The sequence below is a fragment of the Chlamydotis macqueenii genome, chromosome 24 (assembly GCF_036417535.1).
Source record: "Chlamydotis macqueenii isolate bChlMac1 chromosome 24, bChlMac1.mat, whole genome shotgun sequence".
In the NCBI taxonomy this organism is placed as follows: domain Eukaryota; kingdom Metazoa; phylum Chordata; class Aves; order Otidiformes; family Otididae; genus Chlamydotis; species Chlamydotis macqueenii.
The window spans coordinates 1,152,029-1,176,274 of NC_141579.1; the positions used below are offsets into that span (position 1 = coordinate 1,152,029).

At 49.9% G+C, this 24,246-nt stretch overlaps 1 protein-coding gene across 1 annotated transcript in view; it reads right to left on the reverse strand.

The window, feature by feature from the left end:
* The window catches only part of ETS1 (ETS proto-oncogene 1, transcription factor), a 72,512-nt gene extending 52,014 nt beyond the window's left edge, over positions 1-20,498 (reverse strand). The window contains exons 1-3 of the mRNA XM_086766194.1: positions 20,429-20,498; positions 14,328-14,410; positions 12,230-12,374 (exon numbers count right to left, since the gene is read on the reverse strand). Of these exons, the coding sequence (XP_086622320.1) occupies positions 12,230-12,374; positions 14,328-14,399 (217 nt within the window). The 5' untranslated portion in view covers positions 14,400-14,410; positions 20,429-20,498. The remainder of the gene's footprint in view (positions 1-12,229; positions 12,375-14,327; positions 14,411-20,428) is intronic.
* Positions 20,499-24,246: the final 3,748 nt, after the last annotated feature.

The following is a 24,246-nucleotide window of genomic DNA, read 5'->3' on the forward strand; positions in this document are numbered from 1 at the left end:
TCACCACCTGCAGCAAAAGTTGGGAAACCAGCTGATTTATTTATTATTTTTTGGGGCTTTGCTGATAGTTGGAGGGAAAAAGCACACGTAAATATTTTTTCTAAATATGTTCCCAGTTGATGGAAACCAGTTTGGGTTGTTTGTTTTTTTTTTTCACATGCTTCTCATTGGGCTAAAACAGCGCAAAGAAAATAAAGAAGGAAAGTGGTGTCATTAAACCTATTTTTGCACTTTAAAAGTGGATGAAATTTTAAAATGGAAAAACAAAAAAGTGAAGTAAAGATAATCTGTGAACAAACCCTCTTTTTGCCCAGTTAGTTCGAGCGAAGCCCCATTTGTGTTTTAGCATCACGAGTGAGATGAAACAAAATCTATACCTGATGCTTGGAATTGCCTTCCAGTCTGAAAATTATTTCTGGCAAGACAAGAAAATTCATTCAGAGCATACACCAAACATGACAGGGGCTGTTGGAGGTGTCCTGAGCCATCACCTGTCCCTGGAAGAGGTTCCACACGCCTCTTCTGCACCGCCCAACCTGCACTTGCTCAAGCCGAACACCGTGAACGGCTTCTCTCCTTTTTTCCCATCCCGGCTCTTTGGGGAGAGCTACGTTTGCGCCGCCACGAGCGCGCAGCCTCACCCAACGGCACGAAACCACTAAATGGCTCCAGATGTTCAACACCTTTTCTCACACGCTCCCAAGACCCGGAAGAAACAGGTTCTTTCTGCCAAGTCTCTGCTCAGCGATAGTTGCGAATATTCCCTTTACCCCCTTTAAATCATTATTATCCACCCTTGGCTATTTAAATCATCGTTTTCACACCGAAAGAGTATGGCTGGAAAACTGGGAAGGTGGGTCAACAGATTAATGAGCCAATTTCCTGTGGGCCTTGGGCTCTGGGCTTGAAACAGCTGGACCTGCCGCTGCAGACAGAGCTCCATCCACCCAAGGAAAACAGAAAGACCCCATTCCTCAGCTCTCGCGGCGAGGAGGAAGGACACAGAGGAGGAGCAGAGATTGCTTTCGTTCTAATGGGAATGAACGCTTGCTCCTGCTTTCCAAACCCACAAACCGCCCATGCTGCTCACAGCTATCCTGGGTAGCAGCCGCGCTTGGAGCCTGGGTGGGAAAATGCTGGGAAACTTTAGAACAGTGTCAGGGCTTGCCAGGAAATATATTAATTAATGTGTCTGTGTATGCACGTCTGTAGAGTTTTTTTTTGTAAAAGCACAAAGATCGACTTGGTGCTTATTGCTATTGAAATCATATTTACTCAGGAAATGCAAACGTTTTACACCAAATAATCAAATTTTACAGGGATATTATCAACAGGGCCAGGTAAGTCATCATTAAAAGACTCTACATGCCCCACTAGAAGGCCTAGGAGGGGCTAAAACAAGAGTCAAGCCCAAAAAATGAGTTTGAATGAAACCTAGGAGCGTGCTACTCAGCCCTCCATCTGCTCTCAAACCCCAACAGCCAGGTCCGACTGCTTCATTCATCGCAAACCTACCGAAAAAAAAGGGTAAGAGCCAAGAGAAAGATGTCTCGTACGATCCGCCTGCCTCCCCTCACCCAGCCAGTGCCCTTGAGCCCAAAGCTCTGGGAATGGCTCCACAAGCCACTTGATTAATAAGAGCCCGGGGCGGGAGGGAATCGTTTATATAACCTCGTCTTCTCTAAACTTCCTAAGTGCTTTAGAAAGTGGCTGCCCTGGAAACCCAAACTGGAAACGAAAAATATTATCTCTTCCATTTATAAACATCTCCAGCGCTAATGAAGTGAGGAGCGGCAGCAACGGGGAGGGGAGCATCGCGACGCACTTGGCAGGCGTGGGAGAGCCCCCGATAAAACCATTGCGTTTTCAGGTGGGTGTGGAGCGGAAAGTCCTCCCACCGCGGTTTGGTGCCACCGTAGCTGCTGACTGCAGCGCCGCGAGGCCCCCGGGGAGGGATTTGGGAAGATGGATGGTTATGGAAGGATCTGCTACAGTAAACACAGAGGCAGACGGACAGCCTTACTAGGTGCAAATGAAGGGGGAAGGAAGATGTGAATGAGGCAACAGTGGATGGGTGAAACCTTAAAAATCAGTTCCCTTAACTTGAAGCTGTAGCTTGGATGAAGCATCACGTTCTGATATCAGAAAGCAGGGAGCGAGTATCAGTACTTGCCGTGCACGCATACTTTGTGGCACAGACCAGGCTCCTCGTGCATGTCAACAAGCGCGTCTGTTTACACCAATCTGGTCTAAATAAACATGCGAGTGATCCGGATTAAGCTCTTGGGTTCAACCACCCTCTGCTCTGCAGCCCTCAGACACACATCTGATTCAGAGAGCCAGCAGAAGTGTTCTGCAGAAAAGCCTGACTTATTTCTCAATTTTCTTTCCATGTTGGCATTTCCCACGGAGATTTGTTTTTGCATCAACACAGCCAGCACCAGAAAACGCTGAGTTTTGGCTGGAAATGTTTGGATTTCGTTTTGACAAAATATTGATGGTTTCCGCAAGAACAATCTGTCACTTTTGGCAGCAGCGAGGAGCGAAGTTAAAAAGGCGTATTTCATCGAGATAGGGGACTGAGCTGACACCCAGCCTGGAACTCGGCACGAGTGGAAGGCAGAGCAGGCTACTGGGTTGCCTCGTTATCCTGTCATTTTGATTACTCTAAAGCAAGGGAAACAGCTACTACTTTCATGTAGTAGCTGTTTGCCTGGATGGAAACACAACCAAAGCTGCCAGACAAAGGAAGCATCTGGTCTCCCGGGGTTAGGCAGTAAAGCAAGGGGAAGAGAAGGTCTGATCACCTCCAGAGACATTTCACAGGAGATGTGGATACCCCAAGGCCGCGGCGTGGCAAAGAGCTGGTCCAGGGCAGGACTGAGATGCCAGCTTTATTTCCATCACTGCCTCCCGTAATTATTCATGCCTCTTCAGCCTGCGAAGCCGGGGTGAAATCTCCCAAGTGCCGGCTCTTCTGTGAGATGCCAAGAACTGACCAAATTAGAAAGTTTCCATGAGCAGCCTCCCTTGGGTCATCTGCTTTTTTCCTCTCCTACCTCAATGCTGACATCAGCCTGGCCAAAACGAGTGTTCTCTGGCCCCCCTTGAACTTAGGATGTGGAGAGTGAATCATGCAAACCAGGGGAGAAAGGCATTTTTGACTCCTGAAAAATAGTTGCTGATGAGTTAGGGAGAAGAAGTTCGGGCCAGCTCTTCTTAGAAATCAAATCTCCACTTCGCTGGAGCAGTTTGTTTTGCTCCATCCCATTCGTGCTACGGGAAGCAGGAATATCTGCAAGTGTTTTCGCTACCCCGCTCACGCAGCGTATGCCGTGTCAGCGGCCTTGTTTCCCTTTCCAGGAAGGGAAGTCCTGTCATGAACTTTATTATATGGCTTTTCAGTGTGCGCGCCCACCTTCCCTGTCGCTAAAATCCACGGCAGTGTTCCCACCAAGAGGGCTGGAGCCAACCCTCTTTTCCCGCAGGCTCACTGTGGGCTGCAGGGGGTTTAATGGCTAAAGCCTGGCCTTGAATCCGAACCGGCCCTTGCAGCGTTGAGGAGGAAGAAAAAACACTGAAAGAGGAACTGAAAGAGGGGATCAGAGGTCTCTGAAGACCATCCCAAAGGATGGACCTGCGCTGCTCACGCTGGCCGAGAATGTCCTTTCATAAGCCTACTGCCTGCATGCATCCACCCTCCATCCCAAGCTCTTCCCACCTCTCACTCGAGTCATTTGGAGGCCACCAAGCCGCCTGCTTCAACCCTCCCATGGCTCTTCCACAGAAGAACCATCTTCCTGACATACACGCACAACGTGTCAGCCCTGCCTGCCGCCTCCCTTCCCAGGAGCCAGCTGCAGAGCAAGAAACTCGACTTCATCTATTGTGACACAGCCAACAATTGACCCGCTGCCACTTTTTTTCAAAGCCTATTGATACAAAACCCCACAGGGGAAGGTCTGTCCGGTGGGCTGTGTAAACTTCAGCACGTGTTCAGCGGCTTCAAGGGCCACGCTAACAGCTCGGTATCGCTTCAGATGTCTCCAGGGACTTCCAGCCACTCGCCTGACCTCAATGAATTAAGCATCACAATAAAATGTGTAATGAATTAATCATCTGCATCTCCAACGTGAGAAAAGGCTCTCAGGCAGCCTTTTGAATGATTTGGGCATCTCACTCCGATGGAAGTTGATGGGGTTTAGATGCCTAAAGAGTTTCTGTTAAAAGATGCAGCCAAGGTCTTTCAAATCCCAGCTGTAAGACCCCATAATCTCAGCCAGATCTCCTAAATCTGCTGTTCTTATCCCCGGGAACCCTTCCTCCATATAAAGACCACGGATGCTGGGGAAGAGCCACCAGGACCTCGAGCTCAGGTGAATGAAACCTGGTGTGGGAAGAGGATGTTGCGTTCTACAGACCAGGCGTTGCAGGCTCCTTTCAGCCAAAGAGTTGATTGCTGCAAAGCAGGAGTGAAGAGGAGAGATGCTAAGAGAGCAGCGAGAGAACGGACCCCGTATCTCCCCCCCTGGAGCTCCAGACAAAGTGAGAAACTTCGCGTGCACGAAACAAGTAAACAAGGCGCAGAAAGCACGCTGCGTTTGAGAAAACTCAGACCTGCTCTAAAAAGGAGGAATCATTTCCACCCACAATTAACAACAGGAGCAGCTCAGGCTTATTTCTTCGTCTGTTCAGCCTGCGTGGGGCACAGGACAGTTCAGCCCTCCTGGAGGTGTCTGTGTGTCAGAAATAACAATAAAAAAAGAAGACAGACCATGTCAATACAACCTGCTCCCCCTCCCCAAATGTCTGCCAGCCTGGTTTCTCAGACTGAAGTGATGCAAATAGCTCAGATAAGGTTCAGATAAAGTATCTGAGCTCTCAAGGGCTTATCTGAGCTGAACACCAACTCCAAAAATTCTGAAATTTGCCCTGTGGGACTATCTCCATAGCCCTTGATTTCCATCTGAAGCCTGGACCTCCAGCGGCTGCAGGCACAGCTACTATTCAAATGCATTCTTGAGATAGCGGGGTGGGACGTGGCAGGCCTGCAGCTCCCCTACCGTGGGCTATCTGGGGATTTGCCTTCTGGTGGGAATGTTGCAAGAGCTGGGCTGACGGCTCAAGGAACCGGTGACGGCACCTTTCACCGCCAGCGCTCACGCTGTAACGGATGAGGCAGAACCTTCTGCAGCGGCGGTGATGGAAAGATCACTTTCCCTTGGCTGCACGCTGGCTTTTCCTTTCAGCCCTGTCCCCTATCAGTAATCGCGAGCAGAGGGAAGGCTTGTGGGAGAGCACCGTGCTGCGCCGTGAGCTCCATCGCAGACCGTGGCGGCACGGGCGTCCTGCTGAGATTTGGGGTTTCCAAAGCCGTTTGGATGCAAGAAAGGGCTGGATGCAAAATCCACCCAGGCTTCTCTGGAAATCTCCGCCTGGCAGGATGTAAAGGGAGTCAGCAATCACGGCGAGGAGCTCTGATCAAACGGACCCAGCCTCACAGCAAGGGGCAATCTCTAATATTCATTTCATTTCCAGTGATAAACTTTCATGCCTAGAGATCCAGCCTTTCTGAAACAAAACCTGTGAGACCTGGGAGTGAGCAGCCATCTGTAGTGTGCAACTCAGACTCTGGAAGGAGCCAGGGGAAGCCCAAGGCCAGGTTTCCAGAGGGTAAATCGAGATGTCTTTGTCAAGTTGGCACAAAGGGCCCGTTAGCTCCCTTACACCTGGACAACCGTTATTTTCTGTCCTGCAGCAGCATCAAGGGCCCCCCATCTTACAGCCCCATCACATATATTGGGTGCTCTGCAAGCACAGGGGTAAAAGACAGCAAGAAGGATTCCTCCCCGAAGGGTTTCCAACCAAATAATCAGCAATCTAATCATTTAGCATGGATGAAAAAAAAAAAGAGCTTTCTGAAAACCCTTCAAAGCTCTGCAGAAATGCCCCCCGAATCTCGCTGATTCAAGCAGAGAAAGATTTCCTCTCTGTAGAGGTTTGCAACCGTCAGGCAGAGTTCTCAGGCAAGAATAACGATGAAATTCTATAGGATGGCTCATAAACCATAGGAAAAAAAAAAAAGGCCTCATTTCCTACTAAAAAATTCCCAACGGCTCATTCCCAAAGGGCGGCCCTGCCAAAGGGCCGCTGCGGAGCGTTGGCTCCCCTTCTGCGTCGGCACTTCGCCCTGGCTAAAAACCAGGGAGCCGGGGAAAACGCGTGGGCAGGCTCGGGGCTCGTGGCAGCTCCCCGGCGCTCAGCTGTGTTGGCAGCACCAGGGTTAACCGCGGCGGCGCCCTGTAATGCAATGATTTCTGGTTTATTTCAGCAGGGGAAGTGTGTCCCGGCCTGATTAGCCCAATGGTTTCCTCTTTTCCCATAACCTCCAGACCCCCATGGCCTAAGTGTTTACTTTCTGAAGTAAAAAATCTGCTAGTGTTTTTCTTTTTTTCGGGGCATGTGTATTTTGGGAGGATTCGGGGGGAGGAAAGTGGAGAGGGGGAGTTGAATGGGATGGGAGGCTCGCATACACCTCCCTTCTCTCTCCCACCCCTCACCCCCAGCTCGTTTCCAGCTGCAACCTCTGAGCTGAGACTTCTGGCTTCAATGTGAGAGAGAGAGAGAGAGAAAGGGAGAGAGAAACGTATTAATGAGAGAGTTCAGCCTCTTGCTTCAGCAGCTATAAACACAGCGAACATCTGGAGGGAGAGAGAGGTGCTTCACGCTGCCAGCAGCTGAAGGAAACAGGCTGTTTTCAGGGTCCCAGCCCCCCGCGCTCCCCACGTCCCCCTCTGCCTGCCCCGCTGCTCTCCTGGCATCGCTCAGCCAGCCCTGCCCGGTCAGAAAGAAAATAGTAGCTGCTGTTTTCACTCCCGCTGCCCTCCCTGCTCCACGCCAGCGCGGCAAAGCCCACCTAGGTGCTGCTATGAGAAGGGTTGGCCACGTGCACCCCAAATCCTCTAGAGAGGGTGCTCTGCTGCTCGCTGTCCCCAGAGGCAAGCGCTCCTGTTCTGTAGGCGAAGGAGGTTGGGGAAGCTCAAAAAAAAAAAGGCAGCTGTGCTTTGTGTGGCCTGTCTGAAGCATGTATCTGGTGGCTCAGGATAGCCACCTCCTCTGGAAAAAGAACCAGGTACATCCACCTCACCCCGTCTTTACAGAGGGATCAATCCTACTCCAAGACCATCCCAAAATAAGACAACTTCTGGAGTTGTCCTCAAAGCACCACAGATAGTCTGTTGCTTCGTCCCTTTCCTCCTTGACTCTACATCAAGTTATTCCTTCCCCATGGCACATTGAAGCTGCGAAGTGCTCCTGTTAATATTTGCGACGATCCTGGTGCAGCTCTTCCTGAGCTCCCGTCCCCCTGTTATTCTTGAGGATCTTAGCAAATCCCCAGACATCACCCAAAAACAACCAACAACCCTCCAGCTTTCACCCAGCCTCATCTAAGGGGACCAACGCCCTGTTCGGAGCACGATTCCTCCCCGCGCGGCAGCTGATCCCCAGCTGACACCAGTCTGCAGCTCAAGTGGGAAAAGAGCTCGGCGCTCGTTCTCTGGTGATGACCCAGCGCGCAGGGAGCTCCCTTGGGTTTTGTCTTTGAGAGGCGAGACAAGGGATTTTTCCAGAGTCAGGCAGGAAACAAATGGAAAAGTGAAAGCCTGCATTTTTGTCATTCTAAGTGCTTCAGCGCAAATAAACCTCTCCAAGTGCTGACTTGCAGCAGGTTACAGCAGAGGGAACATCACTAGGTATCAGAGGGTCGCCTGGACGTGTTTACCTCACCTGGGAAACAACAGGGATGCACCCAAACTGGACTCTGAATCCAGTTCCCACTGAACAGCAAACCAGTAGCTGCTCAGCATCCTCCACAGGGCCCTTGCAGAAGGGTCTGAGACACCACGAGCAGCCCATGAAACACCCAAAGGCTGCCAGGAAGAAAAAGGGTCAAAGAAAAACCCGTTCCGACCGGGCTATAAACAGCGCCAGACCCCGAGGATGACAACGCCAGCCAGAGGATGACAACGGAGCCCAGCAGAAAGGGCTCATTCATCCCTTGGGCTGGAGCGAGCGGCCTTGAAGAGCTGGGGAAACGACCGGCAGCAGCTTGAGTAGAGGTTGAGATTTTGCGCACGGCTTTTCTTTGGCCTCGGAATGAATTAGCATCCATCACCTCGGCTCTCCGCTCGCCCCTTCCCATGGTGGCTCGCCCCTTTTTTTTCACCCCCTACTCTTATTCTGTTTCCCTTCGCTTTCCTCCACGTCCTCCCTTGCCTGCTCCTCGTTTATTAAGGAGGGAGAGGAGAGACTGGCCGGTCCGGGAGAAGTCCTGCGAGGTCTCGCAGCCGCAAGCAGATGTGCGTGCCCTGTGAAAAGACGCCCATTCATCTCTGCGGAGAGCGTGCGGGGGAGGCAGCAGCAGCGCAGGGGAAGGGGGGGAAGTGTTGGAGGAGGCTGAGAAAAGGAAGGAGGCCACAGTTAAAAATAGGATAAAAGGACATGAAAAAAATGCAGATTTTTTTTTTTTTTTAAAAAAAGCTTTGCTTGGAAAATCTGCTGCAGCTGGAGAAACCATCGGGCTGAGCCTGGTCAGCTTTCACCTTCCCCCCTTCTCTCCTCCCCCCCCCCAAGCCCCCTTTCCTCCGAGCGTGGGCCTGGAAGAGGGCCCAGAAACCGCTCACAGAAAGAGCTTTCCTCCGGGGATGTCCACCGGGGAAAGAGCAGGTCTCACGGCAAAGAAGGGAGCAACGTGGGGAAAAGCAGGGGGAGTTTGCCCCGTGGGACGCCTGCCTGAAGCCTGAGCTGGGCTTAGAGGAAGATCACAGCCAGGGTTGGCAGGATGGGGGCATCCCTATTTCGTGCGTTGTTCCGAGGGCTTTGCTTTCCTGCCAAACCCAACCCCTGCCCGGGCTGCAGGGACACGATGTCCATGAGGCACCAGGGCATCGGATGCAGGTTTGCACCCCCAAAGCTAATAAACCCAAAATATTGTGAGCCGAGCGGTGGCACTAAGCTAATACCCCGAGGGACTGGGTAAGGCTGGTCTCCCACAGCTGCTTTCACGGCAGCATCAGACCCACAGCTCTAATTTCTCCTCTAGAAAAAGCTTTAATTTCATTTCTTGCCTTGCAAATCCCAATCCCATCTGCTTCAAAAGCAGGATCGCTCCCCTAAATGCTCCTGTAGTGTCCAAAAGGCTGGAAGAACCTTCAGCGTGCTAATTCAGCACAACAGTCACAGAAACTTCTTCAGCCGGAGTCGTTTCGTCCCTCGCTTGCCATTAACAACAGCTTTATCTCCCCTATCAGTAAGGAAAACAAACCGGTTCAGAGTGGACGGGGTTGTCAAAGCGGCCTTGGCTCAAAAAGGCAGCGCGGCCAGGGCTGTGTCCGTGCTGAAATGATAATACTGCTATCCAATCTTTTCCTCCGCTCCAATTCTCTGCCTAACCTTGTATCAGCCAAAAAAATATTACCAGAGGGAAATATTGGGATGCTGTTACCTCGTGAATTAAACATACCACGCTAAGTTTTCAGCAGCCCAGACGCATGGCACCCTTAATTTTGGGCTGCCAGACGGTTCAGCCGAGGTGCAATGGCCTTGACACTCCGATTCCCACCTGTCTGAGGAGCAGAGCTACTTTTCATGACCAGGCAGCAGCTCCCTTCTTGGCAGATGTTTTCTGCCGCCGCTGGGATGCCCTAAACTGGGCCCAAAGCAATCCTTTGCTTGCTGTGGGCCCAGTTTAGGTTGTTCTCTGGGCAGTAACGGTCTCAACACATGCAGCGCAGATTGTTACCACAACCTGACCAATAAAACCGACTCCGTACCATTTCCAAATTTTTGCTTTTAAAACCAAAAAAAACACCACCGTCCCTTCTTGTCTTTATCAACAAGCTGAATCCACATCAGGCTGTCCTTTATCCCTATCACGGAATAATCTAATCGGACTTCAAGCACAACGTAAAGAAACTCCCCCAAGCCTCAAAGGCAAAGCATCTTCTCTAAACGCAAGCGGCTCTCAAACTTTTAGAAATCTTGTGGGTTTCTGTTGCGAGAGGATATATTCACACTTGCATTTTCCTTGTTGACTTGTTTCTTTCACCAACAGCAAGACCATGAAAACCAAAATAGCCTCTAGTACACCGGAAGAATAGATGACAAATGGTTTTAATGCGCACCCGAAACACAAAGGAGAAATGAAAGACTGTTCCTAGCGATATATACAAATAAGAGCTTCCTCTCATTTAAAATTAGAAACTACTCTAGACTGAAGAAACATCAATATTTAAAAAAAAAAAAATCAGAGAAAGAGTATTGCATTGCAACAGGAAGAACTGAAAAGAAATTCTTAGGTATTGCAAGAGCTTCAGAGGCCTGTCCAACCCGTCTCAATGCACTGAAAATTTGATTAAAACCTGTTGAAGACAATGACAGGTTTTGGGTTTTTTTTTTGTCTTCACTGAGGTTTGAACCAGGGTCCAGTCTCTGCAGCAAGAAATTTCACAGACCCAGCATGGGGTAATGAAGATCTGGGTTGCAGATATGTTGGTCCCTGGAGAAAGCACTTTCACAGAAAAGGGGAGAGGGTAGGGGAAAAAAAAAAATACAAAGAAAACTTTCCAGGCACAGCTTTGCAAAACGTTTGAGTAAATCCAAATGCTGCAAGGGCAGATTTCATCAGAGCGGAGTTGACATCATGCTGAGAGAGGTCACCCACAGGAGTTGAGCAAATAGCTGAAACGAGAACGGCTGGGAATAGGCAGCAGAGTTTTGCTCCAGCGTCCATCTCCCGCTTACACACAAGTGCTCACCAAAGGAGAAAAAAAAAAAAAAATTGAAATGCCTGAATATTTGCCAAGGAGAGATTTCAAACCGTACATTTGACCGCAACAGTCACTGGTTCTGCTGAACTCTTTAGCTGCAAAAAGTCTCCAAACATCAGGGCTTTTCCCCTCCCGAGGGGCCAATGTGCATAAGTAACGAGCCGGGAACAAGTCACAGAAGACCAGCACATGCCACGCAAAAGCTTACATGGGATTTAAGCGCTTCATGATAGGCTTATGTGGGACTTAAGTGAAACATAAACTTCATATTGGCCCTTTGCAAAGGTCACATTCGTGCAACTTGAGCTTTTTCCCTTCGTTCCTGCGGTTGGCCTGTGCCACGGCGTACCTGAGCCCCTCTCCTCCGCCGCAGAGCAACCGGGCTCTTTGCCGATGGCTTATCCCCCATCCCACGGGCAGGAGGACCGACTGCCTGCCCGACGTCTGCTCTGCCCGTTGGTTAGACAAGCAGCTGCCCAAACTGCAAGCTCAGCTTGAAGATTCACGGGTTGAACAACGTGCGGGGCAAGAATTAGTCATCGGCGATTTTGCAACGACTTTCATATTATGAATGTGTTCGAGAAGACGATCATCTAGTCCAAGTCAGTGAATTGCTTTAGCTGTGCGGCACATTGCAACCACACAGCCCTGACGGCACAGCATGGCCACACATCTCCAGTTGTGGTTACCCAAAGACAATGCCACCACCCTCTCAAGGAGGAAGGCGATGAGCTACAAGGGCAAGAGACCCAAAATTACTACCACAGTGAAATTAAAACTCAGAAGCCTGCAGCTCCTTGCAGCCCTCCATGGAGCCCACATTGCCTTTCCAAAGCTACCGGTGAGGACCATCATCGTATGAGAAAAGTTGGAAACGCTGAAGATGCAACCAGCATCCAGGTCCACCTTGCCGCCTCCTGGAGACTCCCATGTTTGTCAAGACCCCAAGAAGCAGTAATTAGGCCTGCAGTCTTTAAATGCAAAGGCAAGGCATCAAAATCACTCCCCAAAAGAGTAGTCCCAGCTGAGCACCCACGCATTGGCAGGGAAGAATGAAGCCTCCATCCTTCAGCATCACTCTGACAAGAGGTGTGTAGTTAAACAAAGAGGTTTTAAGGTTTTTATCTGCTTTCTGGCCCCATCTCCACCAAGGGAGATTTTTGATGGCCAGCAAGCAGCTACCAACATGGCGATGCTGTGGTAGGTGCCCCATGGCTGCATTAGGGGGAAAACACCCCAATAAATTAAAATTTCCACCCCAGGACTGGGGCAGAAAGTGAATTTAGGAGGAAGGAGACAAGGGGGACACACTGGACAACAAAGAAGAGCATAGCAGGGATTTAAGGCTCGTCTTTTCACTGGAAAATGCTGCCAAAACCCGCCCCAAAATGGTGTCCTACCCGTGCTGTAGTGCTCCAGGCCGGTGGGCACTTCTTGCGTGGCAGGCTCGTCCCAGACCGGGCAGCAGGTCCTCGGCTGGCAGCAGGCAGACTGGAAGCCGCAGGTCACCCAGGGATCCTCGCAGGGGCCGGCAGCACCTTGCTTCTGGAAGCAGGAGAGGGAAAAGCGTCAGGTGAGCGGGACCACGAAATGGCCGCTCTGTGCAAGGCGGCGGTGTGCCTTTCCCCTCCTCCATAGTCAAGCACAAAGCTCTGGGCCGGTAGGGTTTGCTCAGGAGAAACGGTATCATCCAAACTCACCTGGCTGAGAGGTGACATGATGAGGCCAAAAAGGCCTTTTTGTAAAAAAAAGTGAGGGAAAAAAAAAATGAAGGCCCGCAGTGAGGCTGCACACAAGATGGTGGAGGTGAGGGGGCTCCCCTCAGGGCCTGCGGCAGGAGGACACCCGCCATGAGAGGGGGCTCCGTTCAGCCCCGCCAGCCTAAACCGTTATTTTTTGGCAGTGTGAGGCCCCAGAGCCTCCCCCCAAAAATGTGGGGGGCCTGTGGGGGGGGTGGAGAGGCCGCGGCCCTGCCTGGGTCACTGTGGGCACGCTGGTGGCCGCTGGGGCAAGTTGTCATGTTTATATTCATATTCCTATTTCTAGTGAAATAATTTGCAATTATTACATTTGTATTAATGTTTATCTTTATATTTGTGTTTATATTTATGGTAGTTGTCTTTATATTTATGTGTCCATGGACATATATGTGTGTGTATACACACATGAAGTACACACATGTGTGTATATTTATATAAACTTATGTATTTTATATATATATTACATAATATACTGTATTATTATATGCTGACACGTAATACATTATATATGTATATACATGTATTGATTATGTGTGATATAGGCACATATATACACACACGTATATAATCCTAGGTTATAACTGTCATTATATATTACACGTTTGGTTTTATTGTCTATAAAGTTATATTTGTGCTTTGTATAGAAAATATTTGTATTAGATATACAAGCATATATAAGTATATGGAAATAATCCCAGGATATAAGTTTCATTTTATTTTATACATACATATTTTATACACATATATTTATGACTGCGTGTATATATAGTGTAAATATATGTATATACCTTATATTTGCTATATATACACACATGTATATACATATATACCATATATGGCACATATGTGTATATATCCCCATATAAGAGGATAACAACATATACATACCTATAAATACATTCAGGATGTTTTCATTTTTTATTAATATTATTATTTCCCTGCAGGGAAATACTCTTGCTTCATTTCCAATCAATATTTAAAAGCCAAATGCACGCTTGGAACCATTTAAAGGAAAAATATCGAGCCATGTTAGAAACAGTTCATGTGTCAGAGTGGTCTTTTTTTTTCCTAATTTGGCGAAAACTTTGTTTTCTAGCAAGTCTTCTGTGCAGCCTGGTGTCTCAGCTCAGAGTTACGGCTTTCACCTGACCTTGTCTAGGATCTTTAACGCTGGCCAGCATTTCTTTGGAGAAATGTCTATTAATACAATTTCGCTAAATAAGGGTCTGATTTCTCTAAATAAGGGTCGAAGCGCTGACAAACGTGTCCCAGAGCTGCTGGAAGTCCCCAGATCACACTGTAACATACACTACACATAACCACGCATCAACTGCACGGACAGAAAGGAGCTGGCTTGGGAGAGGAGCACCAAAATTGTCCAAAAACTCCAACCAAACCACCCGCACCTTTTCCAAACCCGGATCTGTTTTGTGCTGATCTCACTGCGTTCATCCACAGCAGGTGAAGGTCAGCACACGGAGCGGTGGCACCGGGACAATGGTTACCCTAACAATCCTCCTCTGAACACAAGCGCAGGAAATCCGACGCGGCGATCCCGTTTCCAGCTGAGGTTTGCAAGCTCTGGGTAAACACTCAGCATTCGGAGGCTGCTCCGAGTTGTGTGAAAACTTGAAAGGATTTAGCAAGCCCTGTCAGTGAACAGGGCTGGCAAAATCACAGCAACCGAAGAGAAAACCTGCTGCTAGGGATAGAAAAATAACCCAAAATCTTTTCTTACCATCACTCCAGGGCGAGCCAAAGGATACGGGGCTGCGCTACTGATGGTTGTGTCCATGTAGTAACTCATCATCTCAGAGGTGCCTGCGGAAATTGAGAGGGACATCAGATGCTCTGACGCAGAAGGCGTGAAAACTGACAGCATCAGCTAAATCTGCGCTTTCTCCCAGCCATATAAAGCTAGGACCAGACCGTCATCGTAACGAGCTTAAGCTGGAAACGTTAAGAGGAAAAATATTTGTATTAATAGCAGATATTGTGATTAGATGTGTGTAATCAACAATGCAAACACATGGAGCCATTAGCGTAAACTGATGAGCGCCTGACAATGGTGAATGAATTATCACCTGGAAGCTGATGGAGCTACTCTGGGGGAAGATGAGATCATATTTCCTTTGCTGCAGGATCGCTGGGAAATTGTTGCCAATTCTTTGAGAAAAGAAAAAAAAAAAAAAAAAAAGGCCAGTTTGTTGAGATCAACATCTTTCCTGTCAAAGTTTTGTCAAAAACAATCGGTTTCACAAAGAACTTTGCTGTTTTCGAGAGACATCAGCTGTTTTCCCGCATCAGCTTACGTTCCCCCTTGCTAAAGCTCTCTGTCGCGTTGCTGCGACCCAGGTTCGTTTTCCTGAGCACTTAGCAGCGCAGCAATCATTCATCTCAGCCCGCTCCGTGTTACAGTTTCGCATGTTGTTCCTAGCACGCTGTGCACTCCTCTGAGCAAGTCCTTCCACCAGAGCTGCTCATTAAATGTGATTTTTAATCATCGATTAGCTCGTTTGTGTAGCTGAGGCGAAGGAGCTGCGGTCTGGCTCCGTTTTCAGATGCATAGATGTTTCTCCACCTCTCCTTTAAATGCGCAGTGGCAAACGCAAGGCCACTTTCTGTATTTTGGGGAATATGAGTTCAAGGTGCCGGGAGGAAAGAGTAAAGGGGGAGTAGCCAGGGCTCGGAAGGGATATGGCAGGATATGACTTGGAGCCAAGGGGAACGGCTATTTTCATCGTGCTGGTGCACGGAAGAGTTGCCACTGCTTTAACCTCTCTGAGGACACAGCAGCTCCGGCTCCTCCGAAATGCCTCCCTTTTGATTTCTGCAGACCTCCTGTGCTACCAACCATAACCACCGCAGATGCAAACACTTGTCCGAGTCGTCTTTCAGGCAGAGCCGGCGCAACCACGTTACCTTCAGCCTCCAATTCTGCGCTGCACCCGTGAATAACTCACAAAGGTGCTGAGACCCCTCCGCTCCTTCCCTGCTGATGGGGCTGGGGGCTTCTCTGCTGCCGGGGGCCGGCCAGCGGTTAGCAAACATCCAGGCGAAGGGCAGAACCGGCTTCAGCTGTGCCTCCCTCCCCACCTCAGCAAGCAGGGACTCCAGATAGCGTCTCCCACCGCGCTCTGTGACTAATGGCCAAACGTGCAACACCTGCACGTGTACGCGTATTAAATTATTATCATCATTTCCTGCTTGTTATTACTCACTTTTTTTTGCTCTAACATCGGTTTGTTTGGTTTTTTTTTAAGCCTTCTCTTTTTAATTCACAAAACTGAAAACTACCTACGCGGTGAAAAGAACACCGAGCCTATTTCTCTTTGCGCTTGAAGCAACACCAAAAACACACACACTGCACGTTACTGCGGCTGAGAAGCCTGAACTAATCTAAGCATCAGTGCAAGCCCTAGCAGCCTGCTCTAACTAGGCGTTAAAACCTGTTCGCTTCAATCTCCTGGCAGCTGGGTCGGCCTGCAGCTGGGTGAAACCAAGAAGGGGCAGGGAGCCCGTTTCTGCAGCTCTGCTAACGAAGGGCAACTGGATCCTGAACTTAAAACCAGTGTAAACCGTCTCAGGTGAACGTGTCTGACCTCTGCCTCGCTCTAAAGGAAGGACTGACGCTGCCGAGCTGCACCAAAGCAAGGCAGACACGGCAAAACAGAGGCAGAGACATCTCCAGATGGATCCAGCTCTTCCGATGATGCACGCGTGTCGGAGAGCGAGGTTACAGCACTAAAATAGCAGTTAAACCAGCAGTCCCCCTAAACAGCTTATTTTCCTGCTTTGCAGCTTGTGCAATAGGCGGTTGAGGTTTGGTTTTGTTTTTTGTTTTTTTTTTTTCCTTTGATCAAGACACCTCAGTCGCACCGGTTCTCGAGAACTGCTTTCACGCCTCGCTGAACGTCGTTTGCATCTTTCTCGGGATGCCGTTGCCGGCTGAACCTTCCAGCAAAGTACCACACGTTGATGCTCGAAGCAGCATGTGCTTCGGTGGCAGGAGAAGCGCTAAACCCATCCTGACACCCCGGACAAGGCTTCGTGCTGCAAAGAATATCAATAAGATTGCCAGAGCTGTAAAGCAGCACCCCAGCCCTGGGCTGGAAAAAGGGGAATTATTATCTCTAGGCAGCAGCTCCGATAGATTTACAGCAAGGACAGTTTGCTTTTCAGTTTCTCTTCCACTGCAAGCTGTACTGTTAAAAAGCACAAGCAGGGGTGAGAAATAAAGTGCAAACCTCAGCAAACTGTTACACCCCCGTCCTTGGCCATCCGACTGAAACGTGAGTTAAATTCAGTCGTCCTCCCCAGATTTTGTGGCTGACAATGGTTAAACGACAGAGAGACACAGGCTTTAGGCTGTGAAGGGAGCCTGGAAGGCAAGCCCTGCTTGAAAAAAGCCGGTGAGCGGATTCTGTGCACAAAATAATTGCGCTCTGGAAAAACAGGTATCCATGGCCAGCAACGGGAGGCAAGATGACAGCAGAAGGGGAGCTCTGCAGTGCTTGGTCCGGGCTAAATTTAACAGAGCTTCCACCACTTCCCATAGGAAACTACTTCACAGCCCAATACGTCTCTCACTGTCAGCAAGTTTCCCTGATGTTCGAGTGATATTTTTCTTCTCTTTGGCTTCCTCTAATAAGAGCCTAAATAGTTCCTCTCCTCCCCTTGGACACCGTTAGATGGCTTTAACGACGGCTCAGGAGCTCGCGGCTGAACTGAGTTCAGTGATCGCGCTCTTCCTGGCAGGTAACTGGGCTGATACCAAGGAAATCACGGCAGATTTACACCAAGATAATCAAGATCCACGGCTTGCTGAAAGCTGTTAATTAATAGAGGGGAATCAGAGCCATTTGGTAAAATCCTTAATGACTTAACAGCTTGACTTCAGTCTTATTGTTTGCTCTTATTGTGAAAACATGTGTGGGAGAAACAGCAGTTATTTCGGGGCTTGATCAAGTACCAGGCAAAGCTGTTAGACTCTTTCTAAGCTAAATTAAAATTTTAATTTCATTTCAACATCCAACTCTCCTCTTTTACAGGAGATTCCTTTTGTTTTAAGAGATCAGCAAGCTTAGTTTAAAAAGGGAAAAGCTGTTTGTCCTCACGATTAAAACACACACCTATGCAGAATTTAGGAAGGATTTTAAAAAGTATAGTATAACTTTGTCTAGTGGATGTGTGAGGAACCTTTACAATATTCCCATATAATATAAAAGTATTATATTGTTTTAAGGATGGGGAAAGGGAAGCGCAGTGACACCAAAGTGACTTTCTCATGGCAGAGTCAAGACCAGCAGCTCCCATCTCGGTTTCCCAGTTCAGTGCTCCGTGCATGGGTCTCCCCTGCCTCTTGTAAAATCCTCTGGCTCAGATTGCTCCTCGATTTCCATGTTGTAGGAAACTTCTGCTTCTGCCCATCCCATCTCCCTCAGCCCCAGGCTGGCAACCCGGTAGAGGTGGCACTGCAGGGTGGCACAACTGGGACAGCTGCAAGACAGCCGGCGCTTTTCTCCATCCCAATAAACCAAGACAATCCCTGACCCAAAGCTGCTGAGCGATAGCCGTTTTATTTTTGCATGGAGTATTAATTTATCATCTTTGAGGGGGTGGGGAAGATGGCTCGTGGAAATGACATTCTTCTGCAAGGCTTTAACCCTTGGAATCCTGGCACTTTCCAGGCCGCCTGCCAATTCAGTTCTCAGGGGAAGGAGTGTTTGTTGATCTGTTGGCATGTTAAAAACCTCATTCAATTCATCAAACCCTGGCACCAGCTTAAAAGAAAAGGAGCATCCCTCGTGCAGGGATACGAGCGATAGAAATGCGCGTTTCTCTTGCTGCCTATTTCTAAACCATGCTTTTTAACAGATCGGCCTCCTGTCTCCTTTTCGTATCAGGGGATCCCAGGCTTCAGAGCCTTCCCGTTTGGCTGGACAAACTCTGGCTGGGATGGATGACAGCGGTCGTAAGATAGCGCCAGGAGAGTTGAAGTTTGGACCGGTCTCGTATACACGTGCGCCCCCGAGCCCTTGATTTCTGCGCTTGGTGGTAAACCGCTTTCTGCTTTAGGCTGCTCCTTTATCTGGCTCATTTGTCTACTACTCAGCTGCTCTTTTATAATTAAGCTAAAATAATGCCACCGCCAGATCTACAGCCAGCTGACAGCGTGGGTCGTGGCAAGGAGTGGGGGTTAGGTAGGATGCTAAACCAGAGAGGTTGTTACCATTAAATCACGCTGCTTTCTTGGATCCTAGCAGCTCCTTGCAATCACAGGAAGATGCGAATGGGTGGGTGGTGGTGGGGGGTTAATTAGGTCATCTGTTGTTTCACTCATTAATTTCCCTCTGTGAAATAATAGACTCACAGAACAACGTCACGGGCCAGATCCTCAGCTGGGGCAAAGCAAAGGAGGAAAGAAGGAGATGAGCTTCCCGCTGTTCAGCGAGGGATCCCCTACACCACAGCTCTGCGAGGAGCGTTCCCTGTCCCAGTGAGCCCAGTCTGCCCCGTGGCAAAGGGGACTTGGTCAGGAATTGAGAGCCCAGCAGGAAGCCTGTGTTTTCCTCCAAAATTCTTGCATGACCTCTGGCAGGACGCTTGGGACCAGCCTGCCCAGATCTGCTGGCGCTTTGAAAATGCCACCAAGCACTTCACTTCACCCAAACCTCTTTAGAAAGCTAGGTTACCTTTCATTTCTCTGTGCCTCAGCTTGCCAGGTGTATAAAGAGGAAAACAGCACTGGGGTGTTTTCTGATTTGGAGGGGGCGTGTGGTACCCGAAAGCTCAGCGGTGAAGTTCCAGTGGTGAACTTCCACAAAAAGCCCAGCTGCTGGGGTGAGCGGTGCCATTCCCTGCTGCCCAGGGTGAAAATGTCTGGGTAGCCCAAAAAATCTGGCTTCCCAGAAAATCGTTTACATGACGGGCAGGGGTGAGCTTAAAAAAGCAGCTGAATTAAGGCAGCGTGAGCAGCCCGTAAGCAGGAAACTGCTCTGGACCCAGCCCACAGCCCCCAAAGGTGTCAGTTGACAGCGCAGGATGGGAAGTGGATGGTGACTGTAATACCAAATGAGTTGCCGCATGCAAAGCGATGGTTTAGAAAGTAACGGGAAGGGGGGAAGGCCTTGGCTGCACTCCTCGGGGACTCCTAACTCCCTCTTTTTGGCTGGGTGAGGGGTGCAGGGTTGTGCCCTCCCCAAGGAACGGCAGCGGCGCAGCAGGCTGTCACGCTCAGGGCTCCAGTTCCTCCCAAAAGCAAACGCTGGCACCTGTGGCACTTTGGGGGACAGCATTTCTACCGAAAACGTGCGGAGAGGCGGCAGCGAACCCCCTTACAAGCATCCCCCCAAAGACAGGAACCAGCCGCGGTCTGAGGGGGGGTCCGCTCCTTGTCTGTCTGTCTGTCTCTGCGCAGGAGTGGAGCGAGCATCCGACCTCGGGCGCTTGGCTTCTCCCCCTGCCTCGCGAGGAAAACGAACCAACCCCCAGCCAAACCAAAATGCGACTCAAAACGTACAAGGAACCGCAAATTGAATCTGCTGTGACTATGCCAGGGCGCAGCCTTCTACCTAGAAGAGGAAAATCATCATGTTCTCCTAAACATCCAGATAAACTTTATGTTTAAAAAAAGGGATTTTTTAAGGGAAGCATCAGCTCAGACATTTACATAAGATCCTGCAGTACTGTTAGCAAACGCATGAATCAGTTACTGGGTGAAACTGGAAATGGAGAGAGTAAATCAAATCACCGGCAAAACAAATCTTAGCTACCCTGGAAAGGAACACAGGTACCCACGACAGAGTTTAAAGCGTCTCTCTCCCCACCGCCACTTACTACTTAGCTGAAAGAGCAGGGGGAAAAGCTTATGTCCTCCACGGCTTCCCACACTTGTCTCCGATCTCTTCCCAACTACCTGGTGCTATCCTCTGCGCTGGAGCTGGAGAGGATGGAAATACCATAGTGTTTGCAGCAGGGCTGCCTATTCAAAGGGAGGGGGAGTGGTCAACCCCGCACCCAGGGCGGTGGGAAAAGCCAGCTTCACGCCGCTCACGAGCCGGTGACCACCGCCAGCCAGGAAAAAAAAGCCACCGCTGGCAGATGTCACGCCAGTGAGGGGAAAAAAAAAAAAATTAAAAAAAAATGTTTGTTGGAGGGTGCCGGGCTGTCGTGGTGACCTTTTGGGATCGTGCTGCTCCTGCGTCCTGTAAAGCGATCCGAGGACTCCAGCGTGCTTTGCAAGTGTTACTCGGGCCCCCCGGAGTCCCCGTGAAGCGGAGTTTATCCTTGCACGGCGGCTAAAAGGCAGGCACGCAGAGCACGACCAGTTTTTCCAGCCCTGATCCGCCAACATCGGCTCAGCCGCCGTCTCTGCCTGGAGGTGCCTGATGGCAGAAACTGCTGTTTCCTCCGAAAAAGGTCCCCTGGGCACCTCTGCCTTTCCTGCTCCCGTGAGTATCCCAGGGCATCGCTGGCTCCAGAGTGCTGTGCTTTCTGGTGCCTGCCTTACTCCCAGCCCTGGGAAGGATCCAGCCCAGTATCGTGCCCCAAAACCCCTTACAGCCTGTAGTGTATGTCAAAAAAAAAAAAAAAAAAAAAGCTGTGGTAGCCGCTGCTTGGTTTAAAAAGCATAAAGGCTGAAGCAATCTCCCCTTACGTGTGGCACCAGAGAGCGGAGATGCTCGGGCAGCACTGGGAGCCACTGGTTCAGCCCCCTCCTCTGATGGAGGTGGATGGTCCCAGCCTGCATCACCCCAAGGACTGAACACGGATGCTAAAGGAGGCCAGGGGCTCTCCAGAGAGGAGGAGGATGCCAGGACCAGAAGGGCAGGAGAGCGTTTTCCTGGTGGAGTAGGAAAAGGGAGGGAGGTTGTAGCAGGCTGACTTCAAAAAGCTCAGTTTAAATTATCCGCTCCGCTCTGGGAGAGCAGGACCTGGGGCTGCCACCTCCCAGCCCTCTGCCTGCCTGACCCTCGCAGCCTGGCCAGGGACCTCCAAAACCCCAGTGCCACCCCCAGATCCTGGACGCAGGAGGATGCGCCCATCCTGCCTCTCCTGCTCTCACTCTCCAGGCAGCAAAACTGCTTTTTCCTCCAGGAGAGGGCTCCAGGCTGAAAATCCTCTCCAGCTCCAGCACAGATCCCTGTCACGTCACCTTGGTGAGCATCTGCTCCAGCTTTGCCCCTGCCAGCAGCCCCAGGAGGGAGGCAAAGCCCCCAAGGGTTACAGATGTGCTGTCCTGGGACGTCTTTATGGGCAAAATGGGAGGCTGGGAACAGCTGCTGGTGATTTTCCCTAGAAATTTGAATAGCAAACTGTACCAGAAGAGCAAAAAAAAGAGAACACGGCTGTGGGACTCAGCCCTTACCACCTCAACGCTTGCCAGAATATTTGCAGGAGTGGCTGGTTTTCAGGGAAGTTTGCAGTATCCTCACAATAAAAAAAAAAAAAAAAAGCAGCGTGAACATCTACGTACTGCCACTGGAAATCCAGATTGAAGCACTGGTCAGTCTGGGGAGAGAAAAAGCTCCTGGGGATCTCCTTTCCCAGTCCAAAAATGGGTTTTTTTGGGTGCTCCCAGCCAATGTGCACATTGGAAGTGTATTTGTTGTCACGGGAATAATTTCTGCCTGCAAAGGGCTTTTGTGGCATCTGCTGCTGCCAAACACTTCCCAGGGAAATCCAAAGTGCAAAACCAGTGTTTGCAGGCAAAAAGGACTCCCCTGTTCTTCACCCCCCGCCCCCAGCTCAGGAGATCGCTCAAATGCACATAGTGAAAATTAAAAAAAAATAATAACCAAAACAATATTTATGCACATAAAGCTATTCAAACATCCTCCAAGGGTTTTCTCGAGCTCCTGAGAATGAATCTCCACCTTAGTCCTTGCCTTAACTCAGAAACACGCCGCCGCAGGTGGCCCAAATGACCGTTACCTGTTGAACTCGCAGCCCTACGGCACGCGTCGCCCTCGTAGCTATTTTAATGCAGGAAATTATTTACAGGGTTCCCATCTTCTCGGGAAAGTTTCCAGCCTCCTGGGCTTTGGTACAAAGGCTCGGTCACGTCCGAACGCCAAAGGAGCGGAATAGCATCCAGCAATCGATTTTTTTTTTTTTTTTAATCTGGGCAACTCTTCCCGAGGCTGCAGGATAACCCCGCCAGCAGCTGCGAGCAAGATGTCTTTCCCCGGGCTGGATGCTTCGCTCCGCAGCAGGCGGTTCTTCCGATACAGTGATCTAAACATTAATAGCCTCTGCGTTACGGCTGTCCGATCGACCGCGTGGCTGCGAAATGGAGACGCTTCTAGTTTCGGCCGTTTCTCCCACAGCAGTGTAGATCACCTTGCTTGGCTTGCAAGCAATCACCCGGTTTTGGGGTCACCGCTGTCACGTCGGTCATCTCAGCCGGTTGCTTCAGCGTGCGACATAAAGTTGGGTTAAATTTTGGATCGTTCGCGAAATTTATCATGAAGCCATTGTGCAACGAGAAGTACTTTCCATTCCAGATGGTTTGGATTTTCTTCGTACTCGTAAAAAAATAAAATGATTCCTTAATGTCGAGCTGAAGTAGATATTCATGTTTTTACTGAATAGGAGATGTCTCGTGGAGGTTTCACTGCTAGGCTGCTTAAATTTAGGGGCACGCAGGCTCCTCCTGGAAAGCGCTGGACATAGGTGCCGGCAGAAGCAGCCCCTTTCCCAATATCATAGGATCACAGAATGGTTTGGGTTGGAAGGGACCTTGAAAGGTCATCTCATCCAACCCCCCTGCCAGGAGCAGGGACATCTCCAACCAGATCAGGTTGCTCAGAGCCCTGGCCAACCTGGCCTTGAATGTTTCCAGGAATGGGACATCCACCACCTCTCTGCGCAACCTGGGCCAGTGTTCCTAGGAAATCCTCACCACCATTTTGCAGCGGGAAGAGTGGATGGAAAATGAGAGCAGCATCACACTCAAGGTGGCCATGACTGGAGACGGGTCACGCTTTGCATCCTAGAGCTGAGGAGTGAATACGAATCACCTGGGTAAAATTCATCACAGCCAGAGCATCACCGACTGTCCCCTTCCACCATTCACCCCCCTGGATTACTTTCCAGGGAGAGATCCTGCAGACTGGTCCCGCTTGAGGATCATAAGCTCCTAAGGGTAAGAAGCTGCATGTAATAAGCTTCCACAACCCTTTATGGATCTGTAAGTATCATCATTTCCACATTACGCTGGAAAAAAAAACAGAGCAGGAATTGATAAAAAGACCCTGAGTGCCTCAATCTGGTGGCGTTACACACTGAGCCCGGTACAAGGGAGCAAAGAAAGAGGATCTTGGTTTGGAGGGCTACCTTCCTGGCCACTGTTTGTCCTGGGAGATGGTGACACAGCCGGATCAAGGAGCTGCCAGTGCTTGCCAATATTGCGGCAGGTTTGCCCAGGCTGCAGCGGCGTTCCCTCCTGCCCCTCCTCAAAATCGAGGCGCTGACACCCGGCCTGTAGCCCAGATGCTTCAGCAGCGCTCCACCACCATCTGGTCTCCAGGTGCCGAGGCTTTCCGTCGCTGGCCGGCCTCGAAAGAGAACCAGAGCCACCACCAGACCTCATTCCTCCTGGCCAGCAGGCTGGGGATGAAGACCCAATGAATTACCTCCTCGGATGGAGCCCA